General features: G+C 33.8%; 1 protein-coding gene across 11 annotated transcripts in view; it reads right to left on the bottom strand.

Annotated features, from left to right (window-relative positions):
- ANKIB1 (ankyrin repeat and IBR domain containing 1) overlaps nt 1–24,813 on the bottom strand; it is a 210,620-nt gene that overhangs the window by 36,971 nt on the left and 148,836 nt on the right. For all 11 annotated transcript variants that reach the window (XM_054692328.1, XM_054692331.1, XM_054692327.1 and 8 more), the window contains 5 exons: nt 13,226–13,343; nt 10,474–10,682; nt 9,199–9,287; nt 3,370–3,514; nt 2,196–2,362 (listed from right to left, as the gene is read on the bottom strand). In XM_054692328.1, the coding sequence (XP_054548303.1) occupies nt 2,196–2,362; nt 3,370–3,514; nt 9,199–9,287; nt 10,474–10,682; nt 13,226–13,343 (728 nt within the window). The remainder of the gene's footprint in view (nt 1–2,195; nt 2,363–3,369; nt 3,515–9,198; nt 9,288–10,473; nt 10,683–13,225; nt 13,344–24,813) is intronic.

The raw sequence follows: 24,813 nt of genomic DNA, 5'->3' as shown, positions 1-24,813 counted from the left end.
AAACCATTCTAGACCTTTAGGATGCATGCAATGGGGTACATTAAGGCATTAGAGCTTAGATTTCTCGATACCCCCATAGTAATGCTGAAGAGGAAACGCCTTTATTTTGTCACTTTAATATTCCTAGATACTTTACTACATAAAACAGGTTTTATATTTATCTAAGGAACATTCATTTACCAATATTTAAGCTTGTATGTATTCATTAACTCACTCTTCATTTCTGTAGCTGGATACTTACCTATTTTGGTAGGTTGATGAGGTGGAATTATGAACGAACCAGCAAATAGTAGCTAATGTAGAACTAAAACTTAGGAATTTGTCTTTCAACATTTTGAAAATTTCCTTAAAATAGATATCCATATATTTTGTTACTATTTTGTTAGCTGAGTCTTATTTAACCATGAAAACAGCACACATCCTTTCCTTTCATTGAGCACCAAAACACTGGAGTCTACCAAGCTTTTTCTGTAAAGAGCCAGTGAGTAAATATTTTGGGTTTTGCAGGCCATAGAGTTTCTATTACAACTACTCAATGCTTTCATAGCCTGAACATAGATAATAACTTGGCATGAATGAGTGTGCCTGTGTCCCAATAAAATTTTATGTTTAAAAATTAGTATGAAAAGTACTTGGCTGATACCTGACCAAGAGTTTAGTGTTACACAGGTGTTGGCAGTTCAAGAAATATTTTTAGCTAATGATAATAGTAAGATAAAGGTTTTCCAAGGTAAGGCTGGAGGTAAAAAATATGCTTTTTTACTACCCAGCAGTACTACAATTTGATTTTGATTTCTGATAAAAATTCAAGTAAGGAATAGTTTTACATCCATCTAAAGTGTATTTATATGTGATTAATCTGGAAATGAGCAAAAAGAAGAACAAACACTATTTCATTTTCCGATCTTGTAACTAAAAAAATTATCATTTACCCTGAATAAAGTAGAAACCTGATGTCAGACAAACTCATAGTCAAATGACTATACAGTTACACACCTATTCATTGGTGACTTATGAGCTGTTCATACTTATCAAAATATCTGGGAGTTTTTGTTTTTCTTTTAGCCCTACTCCAAAATCTACTCAAAATCTTATTTGTTGGGGCCTAGAATGAAAAGTTGGAAAAGCTGTCTTAGTAATTCTAGGATTCTGGTTAAGAATGGAGAATCCTCAAGCAACTAAAAATGGAGCTTCCATATAACCCAGCAATTCAACTCCTAGGAATCGACACAAGGGACACAAAAACATTAATTCAAAAAGATACCTGCATCCCTATGTTTACTACAGCACTATTACAATAGGTAAGCTATGGAAACAACCCAAATACCCAAAAATAGACCACTGGATCAAGAAGATGTGGTATATATACACAATGGAATACTATTCAGCAATCAAAAAAAGATAAACTCATAACATTTGCAGCAACATGGATGGAGTTACAAAGGATTATGCTCAGTGAAATAAGCCAGGAGGAAAAAGACAAGTGTTAGATGGTTTCACTTAAAGGAGAAATGTAGAGGAACCAAACAAAGGATCGGGGGAAAAAAATAATTAAATTAAAAAACAAAATTAATAGGTACTATTAATGAGAGCCACTCTGCAGGGGAGGGGGAGAGAGAGTATCAACAGGGGAGGGGAGAACACAAGGGACTATGGTGATGGTGCATGGGTAAATTGGTGGTGGGAATTTTACAGGGTCTATACCTGAGAGGAGAAATTATGCATTGTACAAAAAGGAAAAATGATGTAAAATATAATAATAAAATTTTTTTTTAAAAAAAAGGAATCACTGCTGGAGACATTTTAATGAAAAAAAGTTAAACTCTAAACATATTCTGATCTGTGGTCAGCAATTAGGTATTAGAGTTTAAGTGCATGGGCTCTGGAATTAAACAGAGCTGGGTTCTAATCCCATTTCTGCCATTTCCTAGTTGCACAACTCTAGGCAAATTATGTGTGCCTGAGTTTCCTTATCTATAAAATGGGTAATAATAATAGAGAACAACACAGAGCGTTGTTGGTAGAATTCAATATATGAAAATAATGGCATAGTGCCTTGCACACATCAAGTACAAAATAAATATGAACCATTAGCACTCATTGTACATTTTTTTAAATTAATAAGAATGACATCAAGTATACAATATGAAGAGCAAACTCAAGGTACAGTCTCTTTAAAAACTGTCTGTACTGACCAGCAGAAGAGGTGTCCTTTTCCACAGTCCACAGCAGGAGCTCTGAGCAAGGGGAAGCTGAGTGTATCAGAACCAGATGTATTTGACCCTTGTTTTGTTAGTCTAACTGCTCTTTCACAGCCTCGAGTAGGGCACCATTTAATGGCAGGATTATTTTCAACAAAGGCCTATTTAAACAGCAATAATAAAACACAACAGAAAATATTTTAACTCTAAATTCTAATATACAATATACCACTATGTCAATTTACTTTAAAGTAACAACAGTGAAATAAAAACCAAAATGTAGTCAGTGTCAAGAAATACTTAAAATATTAATGGAAAACACACTTAGTAAGAAGGAAAAAAAAATGGGCAATTACTTAGCAATGACATGATTTTTCAAATTTATGTTTTCTTTAATCTAAAAACCAGGCAGACCATGACAAAGTAAAAAATGCACATTATTCACACAGAAAATATGCAACTTGAAAATGTTTTTTCATACAATGTGCAGCTTTTTAGATGAAAATAATTTAAATAGAAACTTATGATTATTAGTTGCATCAGAAGAGTAGATTTCTAAATGGCATCCTAATAATATTTATGTTAAAGAAAGATGTATTTAAGTCGATCTACTAAGACTTAGACTACAAAATATTTTTGCAAGGCAGTTAAAATGCAACTATTAAATTACACACACACAGACACAAACACACACAGAGTAACTTGTATATTCTTCTGGATAATTCCTGAATGAAAATAAAGCTAGAAAAAAAATGAAATAAACATTATATCTCTTTATATATGTAGTTATTACTTTTTAAAAAATGCACAAATCTCCAAATTTATCATCTTTATTTGTAAATATTTAGGAGTATAAAATACGTCTTTTGGAAAACTTTAAAGAGATACTTTGAACATTACAAAGTTCATTTACTTTGAGCATTATCTTGATCAATTATAAAAGTACAACAGGCAAATCAATAGTTTTGAGCAAATATTTTAGTTTTTTGGTAAAAAGATTTTACACCTTTTCATTTTAACTTTTATCATGATGATAAAATAATGCTTTAGCTGAAGACATTCAATAATTCACAAATCTTATTTTATGTGCTTCAAAAATACAACACAAAATTAAATAGGATCTGTTAATTAAAATTCTGGAAATCAGACTGATTAACTGGCAGCATACCTTAATATCAAACTGTAGGTATCGTTTGTCCATCTCCTTAGAAACTATACTTTCTATGATATCCACAGGCACAAGTTGGAAGCAGTCATATGCAGGGCAGAAAATGTTGTGAGCTTCACCTTCTTGAATTTTCAGATTCAAAAACCTATAAAAGTTATCAAATGATAGGCAAAAACCCACAAGAACATAATTAATTTACATAGTCTAAGAATTTTTTCTTTACACTGAATTTTCCTTCAGTGTATAATTAAATTAAAACCAGTGGACAAATATGGAATTAATTAATTGTAATACACTAATTCATACAATTCAAACATTACTGAACATTACTAATTGCTGAATCGTTCATTATATACAGGAATATACATGTATGAACACATATATACATACTTGTTTTATATATTTTTACATGTTCCAGTTTTACTTTCTCTCCCTAGAAATGTGAATCAGTGTATTTATTTAGTATTAACTATTCAAAAATGAGTAGTTCAGATGATTATATTCAAATCAGTTTTCTACTCCTTAAAAATGAAAAAGCAATGGTATAATTAAACCATACATAATTCAAGAGATTTGGGAGTGATACGGGAATATAGCATGCCTATATGAAGAAAAGGTTTGTTGCTTATAGTAATATTTAAATTAGATGAATGTTAAGATGAGTTTCACGTTCTACAGGCACACAAGTTGAGGGAATAATGGCAGCAGGAATCTAGCCCAAATTGAAGTAGGTAGTGAAGAGTAGGACTTTGAGTTGGAGAATTCTAGGTTTCAAAGTTATTTAGTAATTTATTTAACTGTTCTGAAACTCTTTGTGGAGTCTTCAATGTTTTTATAATTGTTTCTTTACCTGTAAAATGGAGATAAAAATATCTACTTCTTGGGGCTGTAATACAGATGGTATATCATGGAACAGAGTAAAAAATTCATAGGTTATGGTAAAAGTTTTTTTTAATTATCATCTACATAAAACAAGAAACACACACATTTGAAGGGTGGATTTAATATTTAAACCCAGAGAAAATAATGGAAAACCAGGTAATTAAATCACCATGCTCTAGTCATCATTATCAACAGATTGAATATTCCATTGACTATAATATCTTTTTCTTTTAGTTTTCTGTCTCTTAATACCATTGCACTTAAAAATACCAAGCTACTGTGACCTCATCAGACTTGCTCCTTTTGCTCCATCTCATCTTAGTACTCAAAGAAAATGAGAGTCCCAATTAGGCAACTCCCTCCCACGTATCCTTTAACCTACCCATATCTTTAGCTATCTCTGTCTTCTTCCCACTTACTTCTGTATAAGGGAGCTTCCTCCTTTGCCCCCCAAAACTAATCTTCAAATCCTATGGTGAGCTATGGGACTTGCACTATCCACTAACCTATTCTCTCTCATTCTTTCTCTACTCTCTAATGGCTCTGACTACCCTTAATATAAAAAATATGCTCAAATTTTTCCCATTCTGAAAAACTTTCTCAACCAAATGACCCCTTTTTAGTTGTACTTTCCTTTCCCATCAAAGTTTCCTGACAAAATAATTTCTGATGATTTGTCACTCCTACCTTAAGTCCATACCATTTACTTTTCAACCCATGACACTTTGATGTCTACAACCTCTTCACTGAATGGCTGACTCCCATCAAGGCCATTAAGACTACCCATTTGCCCAAATTTTAAAAGCTTATTATTAAAAGCTTCTTAGTTTATCTGCCTTAACTCTGAGGCATCAAACACTGCTGAACAGTTCCTTCTTTCGAATTATGTCTGGCTTCTGAAGGATTTATTTTTTCCCTACAAACAATGATTATTCAGACTTGGGCATGTGACAGTTTTGTTTCGTTTTTAATGAATTAGATGAGCCTGTCACGTTAAGGAGGAAAAAAACAAATGGTATTTATTTGCCAGTGGTAAAATTCAAATTAAGTAAAAATTAAAATTATGAAAAAATTTTATCTGCAACTAGTGAGCCCGACAGCTCTCCAATATTTTGAGACTTTTCTTTGAGACTGAGACTGATGGTGATATTAACTGTTTTTTTTTTTTTTTTTAAGATTTATTTATTTATTTATACAAGCACTGGGTACAGTCAGAAGCACGGGACGGTGAGAGAATTCACCAGAGCCAGAGCGGGGAGCAGAGCAGGCAGAAGGACTGAAGTACACTGCTGAGGGGAGCAGCGGGCGGCAGGAGAGGTCTGCGCGCCGTGTGGGACCCTCCTCTGGTGGCCGGGGAGCAGCCGGGGATCGAACCAGCGCCGCAGAGGCTGCGGGCAGCTTCGCAACCCAGCGCTCAACCGTTGCGCCACTGGGGAGGCCCGGTTGTTTTTTTTTTTAACAATGTTTATATACAGTGAAATATGTTAATATTGGGAGACCTGTATAACCCGGTTTTCCAAATGATGTTATAAATCATGCACAGGTAAAAGAGTTATAAAAAGCGCAATGGATTTTAATGGATGAGATTTTACACTGTAGAAAACTATTAAGAAAACTACTAAATATTAAGTTTTGATATATATCAAAGACTATCCACACTTCTCTTAACAGGCTATCAACACACTTTTCTCTTTTTCATCTACACATTTGTGTGAGGCCATATTTTCCTTATCTATGTCAATGAAAATAATAAAACAGACTTAATAGAGCGCAGATATGAAAATACAGTTGTCTTCTATTGAGCTAGATAATAGAGGTTTTCAGAAATACAAACTAATACCACTCTTCCAATTTTTTAAATAAAATAATTACTATTCATAGTAATTTATGTTAACATATAATGGGTCTTGTTATTTTGAGATGAATAAGCAAATATTAAAATTTTTCAATGTTAATTTCTACTACAGTATGTGTGAATAGATATAACTCATATATAAAGAAGCTTTATAGAGGGCCTCCCCAGTGGTGCAGCGGTTGAGCGCTGGGTTGCGAAGCTGCCCCGCAGCCTCTGCAGCGCCGGTTCGATCCCCGGCTGCTCCCCGGCCACCGGAGGAGGGTCCACATGGCGCGCAGACCTCTCCTGCCGACCGCTGCTCCCCTCAGCAGTATACTTCGGTCCTTCTGCCTGCTCTGCTCCCCGCTCTGGCTCTGGTGAATTCTCTCGCCCTCCGCGTTTCTGACTGTACCAGTGCTTGTATAAATAAATAAATGAATGTTTAAAAAAAAAAAAAAAAGAAATTGCTAGTGGAGAAAAAGTAACTAAACAATTCTTTAAAAAAAAAAAAAAAAAAAAAAAAAAAAAAAAAAGAAGCTTTATAGAGTCAACAATTTCTAAGCATGTAGAGGGGTTCTGAGACTAAAACCTAGAGAACTACTAATTGTAGAGTTCCCTTTTTCACATAACAAGATTTTCCTCCTTTAAGCTATGAATCGGTTCTCAGGAAAGTTGGATATAATTTATCTTAATACTTTCAGGCCCCTGCCAAGGTATACAGTTTGTTTAGACACAATCTGAAGGCATTTTGAATTTTATGTATTCTAAATACATCAGAGCATGTTTAATTATCTCTGGAGAATTAAACATCAGAATTGAGACGATCTCATTGAAGACAGGATCATTTCTCTATGTGTATGTCATTAAATCCTCACAATTTCCCACTGAGAGAAATCTAGGGCAGCCTTCACATACTGATAAATTTCCCTATAGGTCAGACTCATAGATCTGCTTGTAATCATGGTTGAGTGGTTACTATGTGTCAGGCCTTATTCTAAGAATTTTACATATATCAAGTCATTTAACAGTGAATCAACAATGATCCTATGAAGTATTCATTATTATCATCACTTTACAGATCAGGAAACTGAGGCACAGGATGTGCGCACTTACCTAAATCAATAATTAATAAGCGGCAAATATTCTAAATTGGGTAAAAAATAATAATTTCTCTTTCATTTAAGCCCTTGGTATATAAATGCTTCAAAAAACTCTGGCTGAATTGATGAGATAAAGGGGGTCGGGAAAGGTAAGATATATTGAAAGATTTACAAAGGATCTAAGGGCCTCAACATAGTCTTCCTTGTTTCTTAGAGCAGTTTCTTTCCTATATGCATATGAAAGGACTACAATTAATTAAAAATGGCTTTTTAATTAAATAAAAAATCAACATATGAATCACCCAATCTGAACCTTGCTTTACTGGTACTTGATTTGACAAGAACTACTGAGAAGTGAGGAGAATCCTAGGTAGGCTGGTAAAATACCATGGAAAACAATAATTAGATCTTTCAAATTTAAATCCTATCATAAACTTCTCATGTCTAGGCTGTGAGAAGTAGAGGAGATGGCTCCTGTGATAGGAATTTGGTGACGCAAATTAAGGAAATTTAAAAAACTGGAAGTAAATCCCTGGCTCAGTTTTCACATATAATCCAAGATTAACAGTAGCAAACTTGGTACAACCCAAATAATACTCCCTACTCTAATACAGTTAATAATTTTAAGCTAAATCAAGTACTATGCCTATAGATTTTCTGCTCCCAGAAGGTGGTCAAAGTTTGCTGTGGTATGTGAGCTGTGAACTCTGACTTGACAATTAGTTCACCTGTGGCAGATGCACAGATCTGATCCTACCAAAATAGATTCAGAGAAAAGTCTAGTACCTATATATTTCCAAAAAAGTAATATTTTTTCATACCTCTGAATGAAATTTTGCCTGATATCCTAATTTGGAAAACAGATAAAGAAAATGTAGTTGATGAAACCAGAGTGACAGAAAGATCAGTGGTTTCCTACAGACTGGACAGAGGAATTTGGTAGTAGGAGGGTAAAGGGATAGCAGAAAAAGAGAGGAATATCAAGGAGAAATGAGGAAACTTTGGAGTTGATGGATCAACTCATTATCTTGATGTGGTAATGGCTTCATGAATGTATACATATACCAAAGCTTATAAAATTATTTATTTTAAATGTGGTTTATTAAATATCAATTATATACTAACAAAGTTGTTTAAAAAATAAACATAAAAAATTCACTCATATCCTTGCTCTTTCACCCAACACAATTCCCTAGCTCTCTCTACTCTTGCTACGCAGTACACACTCCATAGAAAAGAATAGTTCGTAAATGTCTGATTTTTAAGACTTAAGACTTCCTTAAATACTGATGACATGCTTCACATAGGGCAGATTTATGTGTCTCACAGATAATATATCATATTGCTCATTATGTTGATTGTTTTAATTTTGTCTATACACTGCTATTGAAAAGTGTAACATTAGAGCAAAGCAGACAGACTGTGTGTAAATATAAATCTTGGCAAGGTAATGGGAGGAAGAAAAAAGATAAACATGAGAAGCAAAACAAAATTTTCATTTGTAGTATGTGCCCAAGCATGCTTAACAGAGACATATAACTTTGAATTGATGAAAAAAAAAAAAAAAAGTAAACATCCATATAGTTTTTTAAGACTATGTCAGAAAAAACTCAGAAAGCATTAAAGCAAATGCATGAAAACTCTTGGGGTATAAAACTCCCGGGGTATAAAACTCTTGGGGTATAAGATATTTAAGTGTAGGCATGAAATTTACATTAGATACCTTGTAATTTAATGAGTGCAGTTATTTACTTATACATGCTTAGTTCCCAAAAATATCTTACATTAAGCTAACTGCATTAATTATGAAATTAAATAATTTTATTAAATCAATAGACGGGAAGATGTCAAAATACGAAAACCAAATTCTTTCTCAGTAAAGTGTCATAGATTTCAATATAACTCTAAAATCAACATAAAATATTTATCATTAAACATGGAAAGCAAAAAATTGATTAACAAATCAGAATGCTATCATACAATGAGAAATATTGAGTTGCACACAATACTCACGATTCCCAACATCCTCTACAAAAGTCATGTCCACAGGGCATGTCCACTGGGTCTTCAAACACAGAAATACTGCACATGCAAATGTCACACTAAAGATGGAAAGAGTAATGACTTAAAGTCATACTTTGGAGAAAGGCGAATATATTTGTTTATTACTTTAAGTCAAAAATACTAAGACAGAAAATTAAATGTTTTAAAGTTATAAGGGAAGTTAAAATTAGTATGCTCCCCTTTGAATAATAAATACTATGCAAACATCATTCTATTACTGTGGAATTTAAATGTTTTAATGTAAAAAACAAAGTTATATTTCAAATTTATATGTTAAATTAATCAGCAACTATGCATTTAGAAAAGAAAGTATAAGCAACAAAATCATTACAATCTATTGAGGTCAAGATCAAATTGTCCATTGCAAAATAACCACTTTAGTATCACACCCTTCACCCACCACTTACCCTAGACTAGATACACAAACAGAGTAACATTGTGTTTTAAATACATCAACACAGGATATTCAGAGTAACAATTTAAAGGCTTCAATGGAGGGAACCCTGCTACAAAACTGTATCTTCTAAACAATGACTTACTAGAAGCAAACACTGTTATCTCTCTCTCTCTCTCTCTCTCTCTCTCTTTCTCTCTCTCTCTGTTATCTTACAGAATGGGATTCTATTTTCTAAAAAGGTCCAGATAAAACCAGGAGAGAAGCATCAAAATTTCCTATAAAAGTAAACACCAATGGTACATATGCCAATTAAATATGCAGACAACAGCAATACTATGTTTCTCAACAAAAGCAAACCTTTATTTTGGAAACTGATTTAGATGACAAATTTCAGAGGCTTATTGAAATAACTATTTAATTATCAATATATTGCAAGTAAATTCAAGAAAATTACAAAAATGTATTTGTGTATAAAGTGCCTATCACTAACAAATTTTAATATTTTAGTATGATGTGTTTAAATACTTTAAGTACTGGAGCTTTTTGGTGAAAATACAATAGATGGTTCTTCCAAACTCATTTTCATAATCTGATTTGAAATGAGAAAGGAAAACCTTTTGCTTTTCAATCTCTAGTTTGAAGGACACAAAAACATTCTGCAATAATAAAATTTACTGAAGTGTGAAATAACTAAATAAACATGTTAAGAAAGGTATAGGAATCAAATACAAGAATGTGATTAGAGGGACCCAGAAACAATATTAAATAATTTAAGTTAAAAGACTCAACACAAATCTATGGGAAGTACACTGAATACCAAACCATACCAAACTGGTATCCAAATCCCCAGGTGATAAACTTATTTCATCTGGTGAGGTGACGGAAGAGCGCGTAGTCCTTGGAGTCCTTGGAGAAGGAAGCGTGTCCCAGGCATTACATCCACTTGGTGGAGGAGTTGGCATTTGGACACCTGATCGTTGGCAGCAGTTCTCTGGGTTGGACATCCAAGCTTCAAGTAATTTCTCCCTGTCCCAGTCTTTAAGAAAAATGGAATGGATAGCTCTCAAAAAATAGAGAAACCATGGTGATATTTTAAGAGTTTCCTAATTAAAAAAAAAAAAAACCCAAAACTGTAGCATAAAAGGAAGAAAATTATTCATATCGAAGTAGTAACTGTTATACCCATCAGTATTTTTTAAACATACAACCATGTCAATATCTAACAATATGGCCAAAATACCTAGTCATTTCTAATCAAAAAAGGTGGTTCACACATCATTTTTAGAATTTACTACATTTTTGTTGGCATTATTTTGATTTAGTCATTCAACTCTTTCAAGAAAAACACGTAATTTTTCAATTGGCCTCATTATCGTCAAGCTGCAAAATGACTACAGAGCTCACTATAAACATGTTAAAATGCTTGTAAGTCCTAAAGATCATTTGGTAAATAGTTTAAAAGCAGAAAGAACATCTGAAGGGATTATGTTATAAGTAAAATTATAGTGAATTAAGTATAAATTCTGTATTAAGTGACTTGAAATTGGCTTAACTAAAAAGGTTATATTCTTACTATGAACACTTCTATAATAGCCAAGGGAAGCATGTTACTACAAAGTCCAGAGCCATAAGAATCCAAACCTTTAAAAACAATAAGCAAATATATTCAACTATTTTGTTAGGTGTTTTACTCATATTATTCATTCATTCCTTCAACAAATTTTTCAATCATTATTTATGTGAAGTAACTATGACTAAGTGAAGTTATATAACTTGTTCAGGCTCATACAAATAATGAGGTATTTGAAGCCAATCTGTGTAATTCTGAAGTCTATGGCATAATAAAGTACACAGTCTAGAATAAAACAAGAGTCAGTTATTCACACCAGGTCCATTCTACACAATCTGAGAGCTCAAATACAAATAGCTGTGGAAATTTTCTATATAAGACTTTTTCAACCAAATTAGGTTAATCTAGTTGGTGGTTTAATAGGATCATTATTATTCACACAAGCAATGAAGACAGAAAGAGTGCATTTCCAATTGTATAAACCGAATGTGCCAAGACAAAGAAGTACAATGGAGTACATGAGCAGTTCTGTAAAGTTACTTATACCATGTTGTGGTATGAGATGGCAAACAGGATGAGTAACAGGGTTCAGATCACAAGCAGGAAGGAAAACTTAACAAGTGAAAAAACCTACATATGAGTGCATTCCAGAAAATGTTATTAAATCAATCTCTGTATTTTGATGTCATCACTTAGAAAGTTAAAAATATTTTCCTTAGAACAGTATTATTTTTCAAAAGCCTCTATTATGTTACTTTTTAATAAAGGAAAAAACAAACTTATGATTTATATACACAGATGTTAAATATACCAAATTTTAGTTTTATCTACTATAAATATTTTTCAGCACAATTTCTGCTTGGATTCTACCACACCATTCACTTAGCAAACATTTATTGAATGACTTCTGTGTGCTGTGCATTATGTTAAGTGATAGAGAAACAATGCCTGGTAGGAAAAACCAGGCATGATTCCTGCCTTCATGAAACTTAAAGCCTCGTAAGGAGAAAGACATTAGACTAAAACTGATATATGGGGGGGAGGGGGGACCAAACAAACCAAAACCACTACTATAAGGAATACCATAAAGGAGAGGTAGTGGAAAATTTCAGACAGAATCAGAGGACTCTGGGGAAATGGCTTGCAGCAGACATCTGAAGGATGAGTCTTAGTTAACCAAATAAAAGGAAGAGAGAAAGACATTCTACAGAGAAGGAGTACATACAGCATGTTCAAAAGCCTTGTGGTAGGAGGCAAGGTGGCACCCTGGTGACATTAAAAAGGTCAATGTAGCTGGAACATGGAGAACAGACAGGAAGCACTGTATGAAGATACTGAAGAAACAGGCAGGAGCTCAGCCACACAGAACTTTCTCATTATACCTCTGTCATCATCTTAGGAGTGGTAAGAACTCAGTGAAAGGTGGCACTTGCGGTTAAAAGGGCAGGTTATCATAATTAGATTTGAAAAGATAACTGATTACAGTACAGAAACACCAGACAGATAAAGAGCAGTGGGAGTTAAAGCAGATAGGTTACTGGGTGGTGTGAGAAATGATGGCAACTAGGGCAAGGTGGTTGGTTGCAGTGGAGATGAAAGGAAATGGAGAGGTTTAAGCTTTGGGAAGTGAAACTGACAATTTGGTGACAACAGGATACAGAATCTAAAGGAGATGAAATATCAAATCTAAAGGAGATGAAATGTCCCAGGTTTACCTATATTGTTGGTTGGGGCTGCAATTTATGTAAATGCGGAATACCAGACACTCAGAAAAAATTCTTTTAAAAGTAAACAAACTGTAAGTTGATTAAGTGGTTTATTTTTAAAAAGAAATTTTTCTCCTATGATTTATAGCTATACAAAATGTTGTCAGGATGCTGAGTACTGCAGTAACCACTTACTTGTTTAACAAATGATTTTGTTTCATATTAAAATAATAAAATAGCCACCATTTAACTCTGAAAAGTTTCAAAGGCATCCATGTTCTCATAAGAGATTTCTTTTATTACCATGAGCTCGAAGTAAAGCTTCAGCAGTAAATAGTGGAGCCTGAAGCATGTCTGCAGTTTCCACAATAAGCATATCTTTCAATCTACGAAGATCTTGAGGCCTTAATCCTTCATATGGCTTTGAAAAGAAGAGAAATAAAGTTAGTTTGGATATCATATTTGCAAGAAGTTCTAAAACCTATAAAAAAAAATGATTTTTAAAATTTAATTGTCCTATTTCAGTTTAAAGGCTCAATGTGCTCCATGATCATGTATACTTCAAATTATTCTCTTACAAAATTTTTTTAAGCTGGAAAGTAGATACCAAGGTTCATGCACCCTATTGTTCTAAAATAAAGCATACTATAATGACAAGATCATCTTACTTAACAGTTTTGAAAATACAAAAAAATACTAGGCATAAAAACTGATAATCCCACCCCTGAGCAATAATAATTAAAATTCACAAATATTTTTATCTAGTTTTTTCTTCTTGCAACCAACCACATATGAATATATGCATTCATTTAGTCAGAAATAATTACTGAATTACTAAACATTTATGCTTATTATGATTCAAACTGAACTGCTAGTGGGATTATATTATACCCATCAGTTAATTTGGAGAGAAGTGATTGTGCCATACTATTCAGATGTCTTATCCATAAATATTTTTTTTCACGTGTCCTTATCACTGGGCTTTTATTCTTTTGTTACCTTTTTTTAGCCTTTGCTTTTAATAGAAAATATAAAGAATAAAATCACAAGTGTCTCACTATTCAGAAACAATTATTGACAACACTTGCCATACTTGTTTCAAATCTTTCCAAAACAAAATGAATATAAAGAAATAAAACTTTGCAAAGTTAAAATAACCTGTAACATATTTTCCCCAATGGATTCCCTAATTTATTCCACTTTTGCTTATGGCAATCACTTAAGAATTTATTTTAAAACTATAATATAACAATATCTATATATATATCATTTCTTTTATTTTTATTATTAACAATAATAACATATCTATTTTACTCCTGTAAACAGATACAATCAGTTTACTGCAGTGAGCACATAACTAAGGCAATAACTTAAAAAGCAAGAGAAATTCCCTTGTGTTTATCAGAATAACAGCCATTGAGTATGTCCGCTAGTAGCATCAATCAGTCTTCAGAGAACTCTGCAGTTAGCAAATCTCATCCACTATAGCCTATTTTCAGATAATTTAGAACTAGTATCTTTATTTCTTGCTTTGATTTTTTTTGGGGGGGTTATCATGAAAACAGTTTCATTAGTTCTTACTAACCCCCTGTGACTGGGACTTTATTCACAAGGGTTAATTTCTATCAAGAAGTTTCTGATTCTCAAAAATATTCTCACAGGGATGCATATATAAATGATAAGTATATTAATGACAGAAAAGGCTGACACACTCAACTATATAAAAATATTATTTAAATCAGGAATTAAATATAGAAAGCATTTTAGTTTATATAAGGAATTGTGAAAATCAATAGATTAAAAAAAATCAAGTCAGAAGTTACATTAACATAAACTACCTAGCAAATTGGCCAAGATTTTAAAAAAGAAAGACAACAGTCAATATTATAAGGTTGCAGTGAAATAGACCGCTGACATACTGGGAGTAAAAACAAAAATTGGTGAAGTCAATTAACAACCAAGCAACATATATCAATCATAAGCTTTTACAACATTCATTTCTGATTCTATAATTTTATTTTTAGGAATCTATTCTAAGGTATAATCACTAATAGGGATAAAATCTGCAATGTTCCTTATAAAAGTGACAAAATGCAAGTACCCAAATGCATATTAAGTGAGTTATAGGATATCTATGTGTTAGAATAGTTGGCATTCAAAATGATTTTCATAATGAGTTTGTAAATATCAAGAAGTGTTGAGGAAAAAACCCTACAGAATATAAAATAAACAATATCAGTGGTGAAAAACGGAAGGCAATCATACAAATGTTACCAGTCTTATTTATAGTAACGGAATAATATTTAAATTTTTGTTCTGCTTTTTATAAAGAACATGCTTTACAGAAAACACAATTAAAAATTATTAAGAAATACTAAGAAAGGCAGAACACATACTCAGTGTGCAGTGCTATTCCTTTTTATTTATCTTAAAGAATTTTTTAAAAAGATTTATTTATTTATGCATATAAGAACTTGGGTACAGGCCAGATGTGCAGGAGGGTGAGAGGACTCACCAGAGACAGAGTGGGGAGCAGAACAGGTAGACTGACTGAAATACACTGCTGAGGGGAGCAGGCGAGACAGGAGAGGTCTGTAGCGCCATGTGGGCATGTCCCCGGCAGGGATCGAACCCGTGCTGCAGAGGCTGCAGACAGCTTCACAGTGCTGTGTTCAACCGCCTGTGCCACCAGGGAGGCGCAGTGCTATTCTTTTTACATATGGCACTGAAAACTTTCACCAAATATATTGCATATCACACCGCAATAACACAGTCTACTCCACTTGTGTATGCACTCAGTGATGGATATCTATATAGGTATCCATGAACTTAATTAGAAAAAGAAATGAAAATTTAACCTAAACTATTCTGTATAGGGGCATATATTAAACTAAGAAATAAATTGCATTTTAATCTTATCCTTAAAAAGTCCCCAAATCATCATGTATAGTTTACTTTTAAGCTAATATATTAAACCAACTTTCCCCTAACAAAACCTAGCAAATCTTTTTATAGCTAAATATGTAGTATTCACTCAGTGTGAACGTGTTCCAAATTCCTGCTCCAGCAATGGGAGTGAATATTTCTTGATGTTCTCAGCAACAGGAACTGTATTATTTCTTGGTATTATTGCCTATATGTTCTTTTTCAGATTAGCCATCGCTCTCTCTCATTTTTGTCAAGTCAAAATCTTACTTAAGATTTGATTTCAGATATATTAAGAACATATAATACAAAGCAATTTGCAAAGGTTAAATTTTTAATGTGGAGTTTTAAATTTAAATAGGTTACACTAGAAGAAAATAGTTCTTGAAGGAGAGAGACATGCTGCCTTCATGAACACAAAACATACTGACTTCAAATCTCTGCAATAAAACTATAATTAGGTCATATAAGCATATCAGTACATTGTTCAGTCCCAAGGAGATATTAGCCCTCTCCTTGGCAGGAGGATTAAAATGAAGGTGTCTTTTTCTTTCCTGTTGCAAAGATAAATTGCTTCTATTTTCAGGTTTAACATAATTCAGCAGTTAGTACTGACACAAAGAAAAGGGAAACTAAATTAGAAAGAAACGGTGAATGAAATTACCTCTTTTGAAATAGTATGGCAATGCATATTGCCATCAAAATACCAATGAAGAAACCTATGAAGTTGGGCTATTTGATATATATAAAGTGATAGTAATCTTCAACTGCTTAAGAAAAAAAAATGACAAAGGAATTTATAAGTATCTGTTTTTTATTTTTTTTCACAATGAAAATAACTTTTCCACCTGATTTTACAGGTAAAACACATTCATTTTTTAAAAAAAATTACAAACAAGTACTTACTTAACCAAATATATTGGTAATTGTTAAAATTAAAAAAAAAATAAAATTTTAAAAGACAGAGGAGAGGATATTTCCAACTCCTCTTAATACCAACCCCTCACTAGTCAATCCATGAGCTTAGCCCAGGAGAGAAGGGAAATAGCTAGGGAAAGTCTTTAGGATTATCAGAACCTTCACTTCAATTTCTCCCATCTTTACTGAGCTGTTCTCACCTGGTGATCTAGACTCAGGCTACCTCGTTCTGTACTTTAACCTAAAAGGAAGGCAGCAGCTTCTACAGGGAATGTTAAACCCGCTAACTGGGGTAGTTAGTTAAGACAATGTCCAGCATATGGGTTCTGTGCCAGAAAAAGAATCCTGTGCCTACTCCCTGCGTTAGAGACTAGAAAAGGGTAGGAAGATTCTTTAGATGGGCTTTTTATATTAGTATATCATTCAGTTTTTGTTCACTTAACCCAATATACTCACAGAATATACTCTTACAAAGCCTGACCCCTACTATGCCTTAACACTCACTAGTTTCTCTGCTCTTTTCGCCCGGGGTGGGGGTGGGGGAGGAAGGGAAAAATACTGAACCCACTCAGAAAAATGTTTGCCATCACTGCAACAAATCACCTTGTTTTATTATTTCAGCAGTTTAGATAATGTGTTCATTTACTTTAAAAACTTATTGTTGAATTCTACCAAACATTCAGAGACGAATTAGTGCCTATCCTTCACAAACTCTTCCAAAAAATTGAGAAGGAAGGGACAATACCAAACACGTTCTATGAAGCCAACATTACACTAATACCAAAACCGAACAAGGACAACACAAAAAAGGAAAACTACAGGCCAATCTCCCTAATGAACACTGATGCAAAAATCCTCAATAAAATTTTAGCTATCAGAATCCAACAATGTATCCATAAGATAATTCACCACGACCAAGTAGGATTCATTCCAGGGACACAAGGATGGTTTAACATCAGAAAATCAATCAACGTTATCCAACACATCAACAAAAAGAAATATAAAAACCATATGATAATATCAATAGATGCTGAGAAAGCTTTCGACAAAGTGCAACACCCATTCATGATAAAAGCCTTTGAAATTCTTGGGATACAAGGAACATACCTCAACATCATAAAGGCCATCTATGACAAGCCAACAGCCAGTATCATTCTCAATGGTGAAAAGCTGAAAGCATTTCCATTAAGATCTGGAACAAGACAAGGACGTCCACTCTCACCACTGCTTTTCAATATAATACTGGAAGTCCTAGCCAGAGCAATAAGACAAGAGAAAGATATCCAAGGAATCCAAATAGGAAAAGAAGAAGTCAAACTATCACTATTTGCAGATGATATGATAATATACATAGAGAACCCCAAAAACTCCACAGAAAAACTAATTCAACTCATCAATCAGTTCAGTAAAGTGGCAGGATACAAAATCAACATGCAAAAGTCAGTAGCCTTCCTATACACAAACAATAAATCTGAAGAAGAAGAAATCAAAAAAAACCATCCCTTTTTTTATTGAAACAAAAAAAATCAAATATTTGGGAATAAATCTAACGAAAGAGGTAAAGGACCTATACAAAGAAAACTATAAAACACTGTTAAAAGAAATAGAAGAAGACACAAAGAAATGGAAAGACATCCCCTGCTCATGGATTGGAAGAATAAACATTATAAAATGGCCATCCTTCCAAAAGCAATATATAGATTCAATGCTATTCCAATCAAAATTTCAATGTCATTCTTCAAAGAAATAGAACAATTATTGATGAAATTCATATGGAATCACAAAAAACCCCGAATAGCCAAAGCTCTCCTGAAAAAAAAAGAAGGGAATGGAGGCATCACACTCCCAGACTTCAAACTATACTACAAAGCCATAATCATCAAAACTGCATGGTATTGGAACAAGAATAGACATACAGACCAATGGAATCGAATAGAAAATCCAGAAATAAACCCACAGATTTATGGTCAACTAATCTTTGACAAAGGAGCAAAGACTATGCATTGGAGCTAAGAAAGTTTGTTCAATAAATGGTGCTGGGAAAACTGGGTTGCTACATGCAGAAGAATGAAGCTTGACCACTACCTCACACCATACACAAAAATCAACTCAAAATGGATTAAAGAACTAGACATAAGACCTGAAACCATAAAATATATAGAAGGAAATATAGGCGAAACACTACGTGATTTGCACATCAAAGACATCTTTAGAGACACATCACCCAAAGCAGTGATAGTGAAGGCAAAGATAAACAGCTGGGACTACATCAAATTAAAGAGCTTCTGCACAGCAAAAGAGACAAAAACAAAAACAAAGAGAAACCCCACCAACTGGGAGAACATTTTTGCACCCAACACTAATGATAAAGGACTGATCACAAAAATCTGCAAAGAGCTGATGAGACTCAACAACAACAAAGAAAATAATCCAGTCAAAAAATGGGCAGAAGAGCTAAAAAGAAACTTCTCTGAAGAGGAAATGCAAATGGCCAACAGGCATATGAAAAAATGTTCAACATCACTTGTAATCAGGGAAATGCAAATCAAAACTACCATGAGATACCATCTTACACCAGTGAGAATGGCACATATTAAAAAAACTAGCAACAACAAATGTTGGCGAGGGTGTGGAGAAAAAGGAACTCTTCTGCACTGTTGGTGGGAGTGCAAACTGGTCCAACCACTGTGGAGAGCTGTGTGGAGATTTCTGGACCTACTAAACATAGAGCTTCCATATGATCCAGCAATTCCACTCCTAGGTATTTACCCAAAGGACACAGAAACATCAATTCCAAAGAACACCTGCACCCCTATGTTTATAGCAGCACTGATTACAATAGCTAAGCTTGGAAACAACCCAAATGCCCAAAATAGATGACTGGATCAAGAAGATGTGGTACATATATACCATGGAATATTACTCAGCATTCAAAAAAAATAAACATGCAATTTGCAGCAACATGGATGGCACTGGAAGGGATCATGCTCCGCGAAATAAGCCAAAAAGAAAAAGAAAAATACCGGATGGTCTCACTCATAGCAGGAATCTAGAAAACTTAAATAAGGGACCAGGAAAATGAATAACTATAAGAAAGTGAAAATCAAAATCAACAAAAAACTACGAACCAGAGACACTTTTAGGGGGGCGGGGGCGGGAGGGGAGGGATTGGGGTCAGAATGAGGGGACTGCAATTGTATGGGGAATATAAAAATAAAATTTATTATTTAAAAAAAAAACTTATTTGTGTGCATTTCTCTCTTTATGCTAGAATAGGGCAAGGGTTTATCTTTTTTTTCCTCACTGTATTTCCAAGTTCCTAAAAGTGTGGCAGGAAAGTCACTCAGTTTTATTGAATAATGGATTGAAGAAGTAAATTTTATCCATTAATTGAAAAACCATCCAGAGGAAAGGACTTAATAAAATATGTTAAGAAGAAATTATATGGGTACAGTCAGGAGGATATTATACATTGTTCAGATCAATAACTGAATCTAGAAACTTAGCTAAACAAACGCTTCACTTTGAGTGCGTAAGTTTTGTTGTTTTTTTAAAGATTTATTTATTTATGCATACAAGAGCTGGGGTTCAGGCCAGAGATGCAGGGAGTGAGAGGACTCACCAGAGACAGAGTGGGAAACAGAACAGGCAGACTGACTGAAATACACTGCTGAGGGGAGCAGTGGTCGAGTCAGGAGAGGTCTGCTGCACCACGTGGATTACTCCCTGACAGGCCAGAGATCGAACTCGTATTGCAGAGGCTGTAGATTGCTTCATAGTGTGGTGCTTAACCCCTTTCACCACCAGGGAGGCCCAGGGTGCATAAGATTTTAAAAGTACCCAATAATTTAGCTTAAAATAGTCCAAACGTTGATCAGGGTCAAAGTAGAAGGTACAAAAATAAACTTTAAAGAAAACAGTTTTTTTAATTGTTACGAAACTCATAGGACTAAAAATTAACCATTTAAAGGTGTACAGTGGCCTCTAGGACAATTCACAATGTACAACACAACCAGTATCACGTTCCAAAGTTTCTCCTCACCCTCAAAGAAAACCCCTACCTATTAAGTTGTCACTCTCTATTCCTTCCTTTTCCCAGCCCCTGGCAACCACTAATGTGCTTTCTGTCTCTATATATTTACCTATTATGGATATTTCACATAAATGGAGTTATTTAATATATGACCTTGTATGTTTAGCTTCATTCACTTAGCATGTTTTTGAGACTGATGCATGTTGTGGCACGTATTAGCACTTCATTTCTTTATATTACTAATATTTCATTGTGCTCTATCTCATGTTTTATTTGTCCATTCGCCTGTTGATAGAAATTTGGGTTGCTTTCAACTATTGGTTAATGTGAATAGTGCTGCTATAAAACATTTGTGCATAAGTACTCATTTATGAAAATATTATTCTTTATATTATGGAATGGTAGACAAAAATAAATTTAATATGGATTAAAAACAAAACTGGAAAAAAATACAGTAACATGATCATAATATCAGCATGCCACAAATTAAGAAGCCATAACAGGAAATACACACACACACACACACACACACACACACACACACACACACACACTGAATACCCTATAAGAACTTAGGATATTGAAAACTACACAAAGCTCCCCTAGAAAGTATTAAGAATATACAGACAATATATAGATTAAAAAGCAAATAAACAATTCACAGCATAATCAAATAAATAAATTCCAACAAGTACACATATTTGTTCAAGTTGTGAAAATAATTCAATGCTAATAAGAACATAATACGCTACTGGACAAAAAATAAACTGATACAATCTTTTAGGACAGCCAAAGCATCCATTCAGAATGCATGGATCTTATGACCTCTCAGATTGATTGCTACAAATTTATAGGGAATATACTTTTAAAGTATATATAAATATAAAAGGAATAGTAATAATGAAGGTATGGTAATCATAATATAATAGCAGACACTCAAGATTAACACTGAGCAAATGCTATTCCAAATATTTACATATATTAACTCATTTAAAGATTTAAAGCCCTATGAAGTACAGATCATTATTATCTCCATTTTTAACAAATGAGTATCAGTATGCAGAGACATTAAGTAACTTGCTCAAGGTCCCATAGTAACTGAAATCATGGGGCCAAACAAAGTATGATCCCACCGAGTTGGCTTCATAACGCATGTTTCTAACTACAGAAGTTACAGAACTGGATAAAGATACATATAACAAGCAGACAAAAGAATATTTACTTTGATTTTGTATTTAACAGCAAAAACAGCTAAATTATTTAAAAGTTCATCAATAGGTAAGTGGCTAAAATATAAAGATTGTATGTTCTGACCTGGGAAAAATGCTTATCATATATTGCTAAGTTGGAAAAATATTTTAGCAAATTCGAACATAATATATGATCTTAGTTCGGCATTAAAAATTCTATAGGGCCACCATGGTGGTGCAGGGGGTTGAGCACCGCACTATGAAGCAATCCGCAGCCTCTGCAGCATGAGTTCAATCCCCAGCCAGGGAGCTACCCACATGGCACAGCAGACCTCTCCTGTCTCGCCCGCTGCTCCCCTCAGCAGTGCGTTTCAGTCGGTCTGCCTGTTCTGTTCTCCACTGTCTCTGGTGAATCCTCTCATTCCCCTCCGCTCCCCCCCACCCTCCGCATCTCTGGCCTGTATATCAGCTCTTGTATGCATAAATAAATAAATCTTTAAAAAAATTTTTTTAAATTCTATATGCATATGTATTTACTTAAGTCTGGTAGCATATACAAGAAACTTACTAGTGGGTACAGTCAAGAGGAAATAATTTTTTTTTTTTTAGATTTTTTTTTTATTTTATAGAGGCATGTTTATTTATTTGTTTGTTTGTTTTGTTTACACATGCACTGGGTACAGCCAGAAGCACGGGAGGGTGAGAGAATTCACCAGAGACAGAGGGGAGAGCAGAACAGGTAGACGATGAAATACACTGCTGAGGGGAGCAGCGGGCAGCAGGAGAGGTCTGCTTGCCATGTGGGACCCTCCTCCGGTGGCCGGGGAGCAGCGGGGGATCAAACCAGTGCCATAGAGGCCGCGGGCAGGTTCGCAACCCAGCGCTCAACCGCTGCGCCACCGGGAAGGCCCAAGAGGAAATAATTTTTAAAAATATTTATTTATATATATTTTACATAATTGTTCATTTTTTTAAACAGAATTTACTTTTTTTCTCAGCTGTAGTTCCCCTAGAATTTCTACCACCAATTCACCCATGCACCATCACCACAGTCCCTTGTGCTCTTCCTACCCTCTTTTTGATCCCTCTCCCTCCCCCTCCCCTGTAGAATGTCTCTGATTTATGTTGTCTGTTTTCATTTTGTTGTGTTCTTTTTTTCAATTGTTATTATTTTTTTTAACTTGATCCCTTATTTGGTTCCCATATATTCAGGAGGAAATAAAAATTTTAGCAATAAAAATCCAGTATCAATTTTAGGAAATGCAGGAAAACAAAAATGTAGTAATATTAAAGACAATTACTAATAACCACAATTATCATTTTGTTATACTTTAATCTTCCAATACATAAGTGTTTTTTCTATAATGAGTATCCAACTGTTTGGTAACTTTGAAAAAAAATAACAGTTAATAATAGTTTATTATAGTTATAGTAAGTTTAGTTATATCTTAAATATATCCATAAAGAATACCATTAATCTATGATCTAATTATAAATTAGTAGATCTGAGAGAAAAAGTTCATAAAGTCCTAAAAGTAATCACAATCAAATTAATCACATCAATGTAATTTCTACAATATTATTGTTCAATGTTATCTTCTGACTAAATTATATCAATTAATACATTAATAATTTCTATTTGACTCAAGATCATGGACTGTCAAAAGGTAGACAGCATAGTAAATACAGATGACTATACTTGAAGTCAGAAATGTTAGGTTGAGCTCACTTTGATCCTGGCAAGTTATTCAAACATTTTCTAGATTATTTTCATCATTTAAAAAAAAGAAGGGGAAGAAACTGTCACTCAAAGTTACTGTGTGTATTCTACAGTCATATGAAAGCATTTAGGACACTGTCCTCTCAGAGTACTTAATCTAAATAAACACTCCTCAAAAAACAAACAAATTTACTCAAGAAACATGGTAGGCAAAGAAATGTAAATTTTTTCATCCCAATGCACTCAGTTCTTTTATTCAACTGTATAGTACAGAAGTTCAAAAGTTGTTGGGAATTCTTGGGTAAGATAAAAGAAAATAATGATTATATTTCTAATGCATACAAACAATAGTTATATAGCTCCTTGTTAAATCAAGTTAGCACTGTGAAGACTGAGGAATCAGAATTATTTGGGGAGTAAAAATTTATTGTGGCCTATAATTTGTTAAAGTAAGTATCTATGAATGCACATTGTGCAAGGTGTGTGTTAAACCATGAAAATACTCTGCGGAACAAGGCATTTATGATTCTATTCTCACAGAGTTGACAATCCAATAGGAGAGGAAACTAATAATTAAACAAACACACGAACAAAACAATTACAGCGTGTGTCAAGTGCTAAGAAAAATAAACAGAGCATTATGGTAAAGAATAATGGAGGGAGAATGAACCATTTCCAGAAAAAATGGTCCAGTTTGCCTCCCCGAATAACTAACATTGAGTAAACCAAGAGAAAAACTTCAGACACAGGTAACAGAAATGTAAAAAGCCTTGGTAGAATCTATTATTATAATTAGAGCACAGAAAAAAGGTCTGAGATGATGGTGGAGAAGTAGGCAGTGGCCAAATCATATGAGGACTTACAGCTGAGAAGTTTGAATTCTATTCCAACTAAGATGCAAAGTCACTAAGTAATTTAAGTGTAAATTTATCATTTGATTTAAGCTTAAAAATGTCACTCGGACTGAAGGAAACCAATTAGAAACTATTATAGTAGCTCAGATGAAAATTGAGTGGCATGTAGCTATGGCATTTGGAAGGGAGATTGGGAGGAGCAAATGGAGATTTGTTCATTAAGACATAAGTTCATTAAGACAAGGAAGACT

The sequence above is a fragment of the Talpa occidentalis genome, unplaced genomic scaffold (assembly GCF_014898055.3).
Source record: "Talpa occidentalis isolate TD23 unplaced genomic scaffold, MPIMG_talOcc4v2.1, whole genome shotgun sequence".
NCBI classification, from domain to species: Eukaryota; Metazoa; Chordata; class Mammalia; order Eulipotyphla; family Talpidae; genus Talpa; species Talpa occidentalis.
The sequence above is the reverse complement of the archived record's forward strand: the minus strand, read 5'-3'. Positions and strand labels throughout refer to the sequence as shown.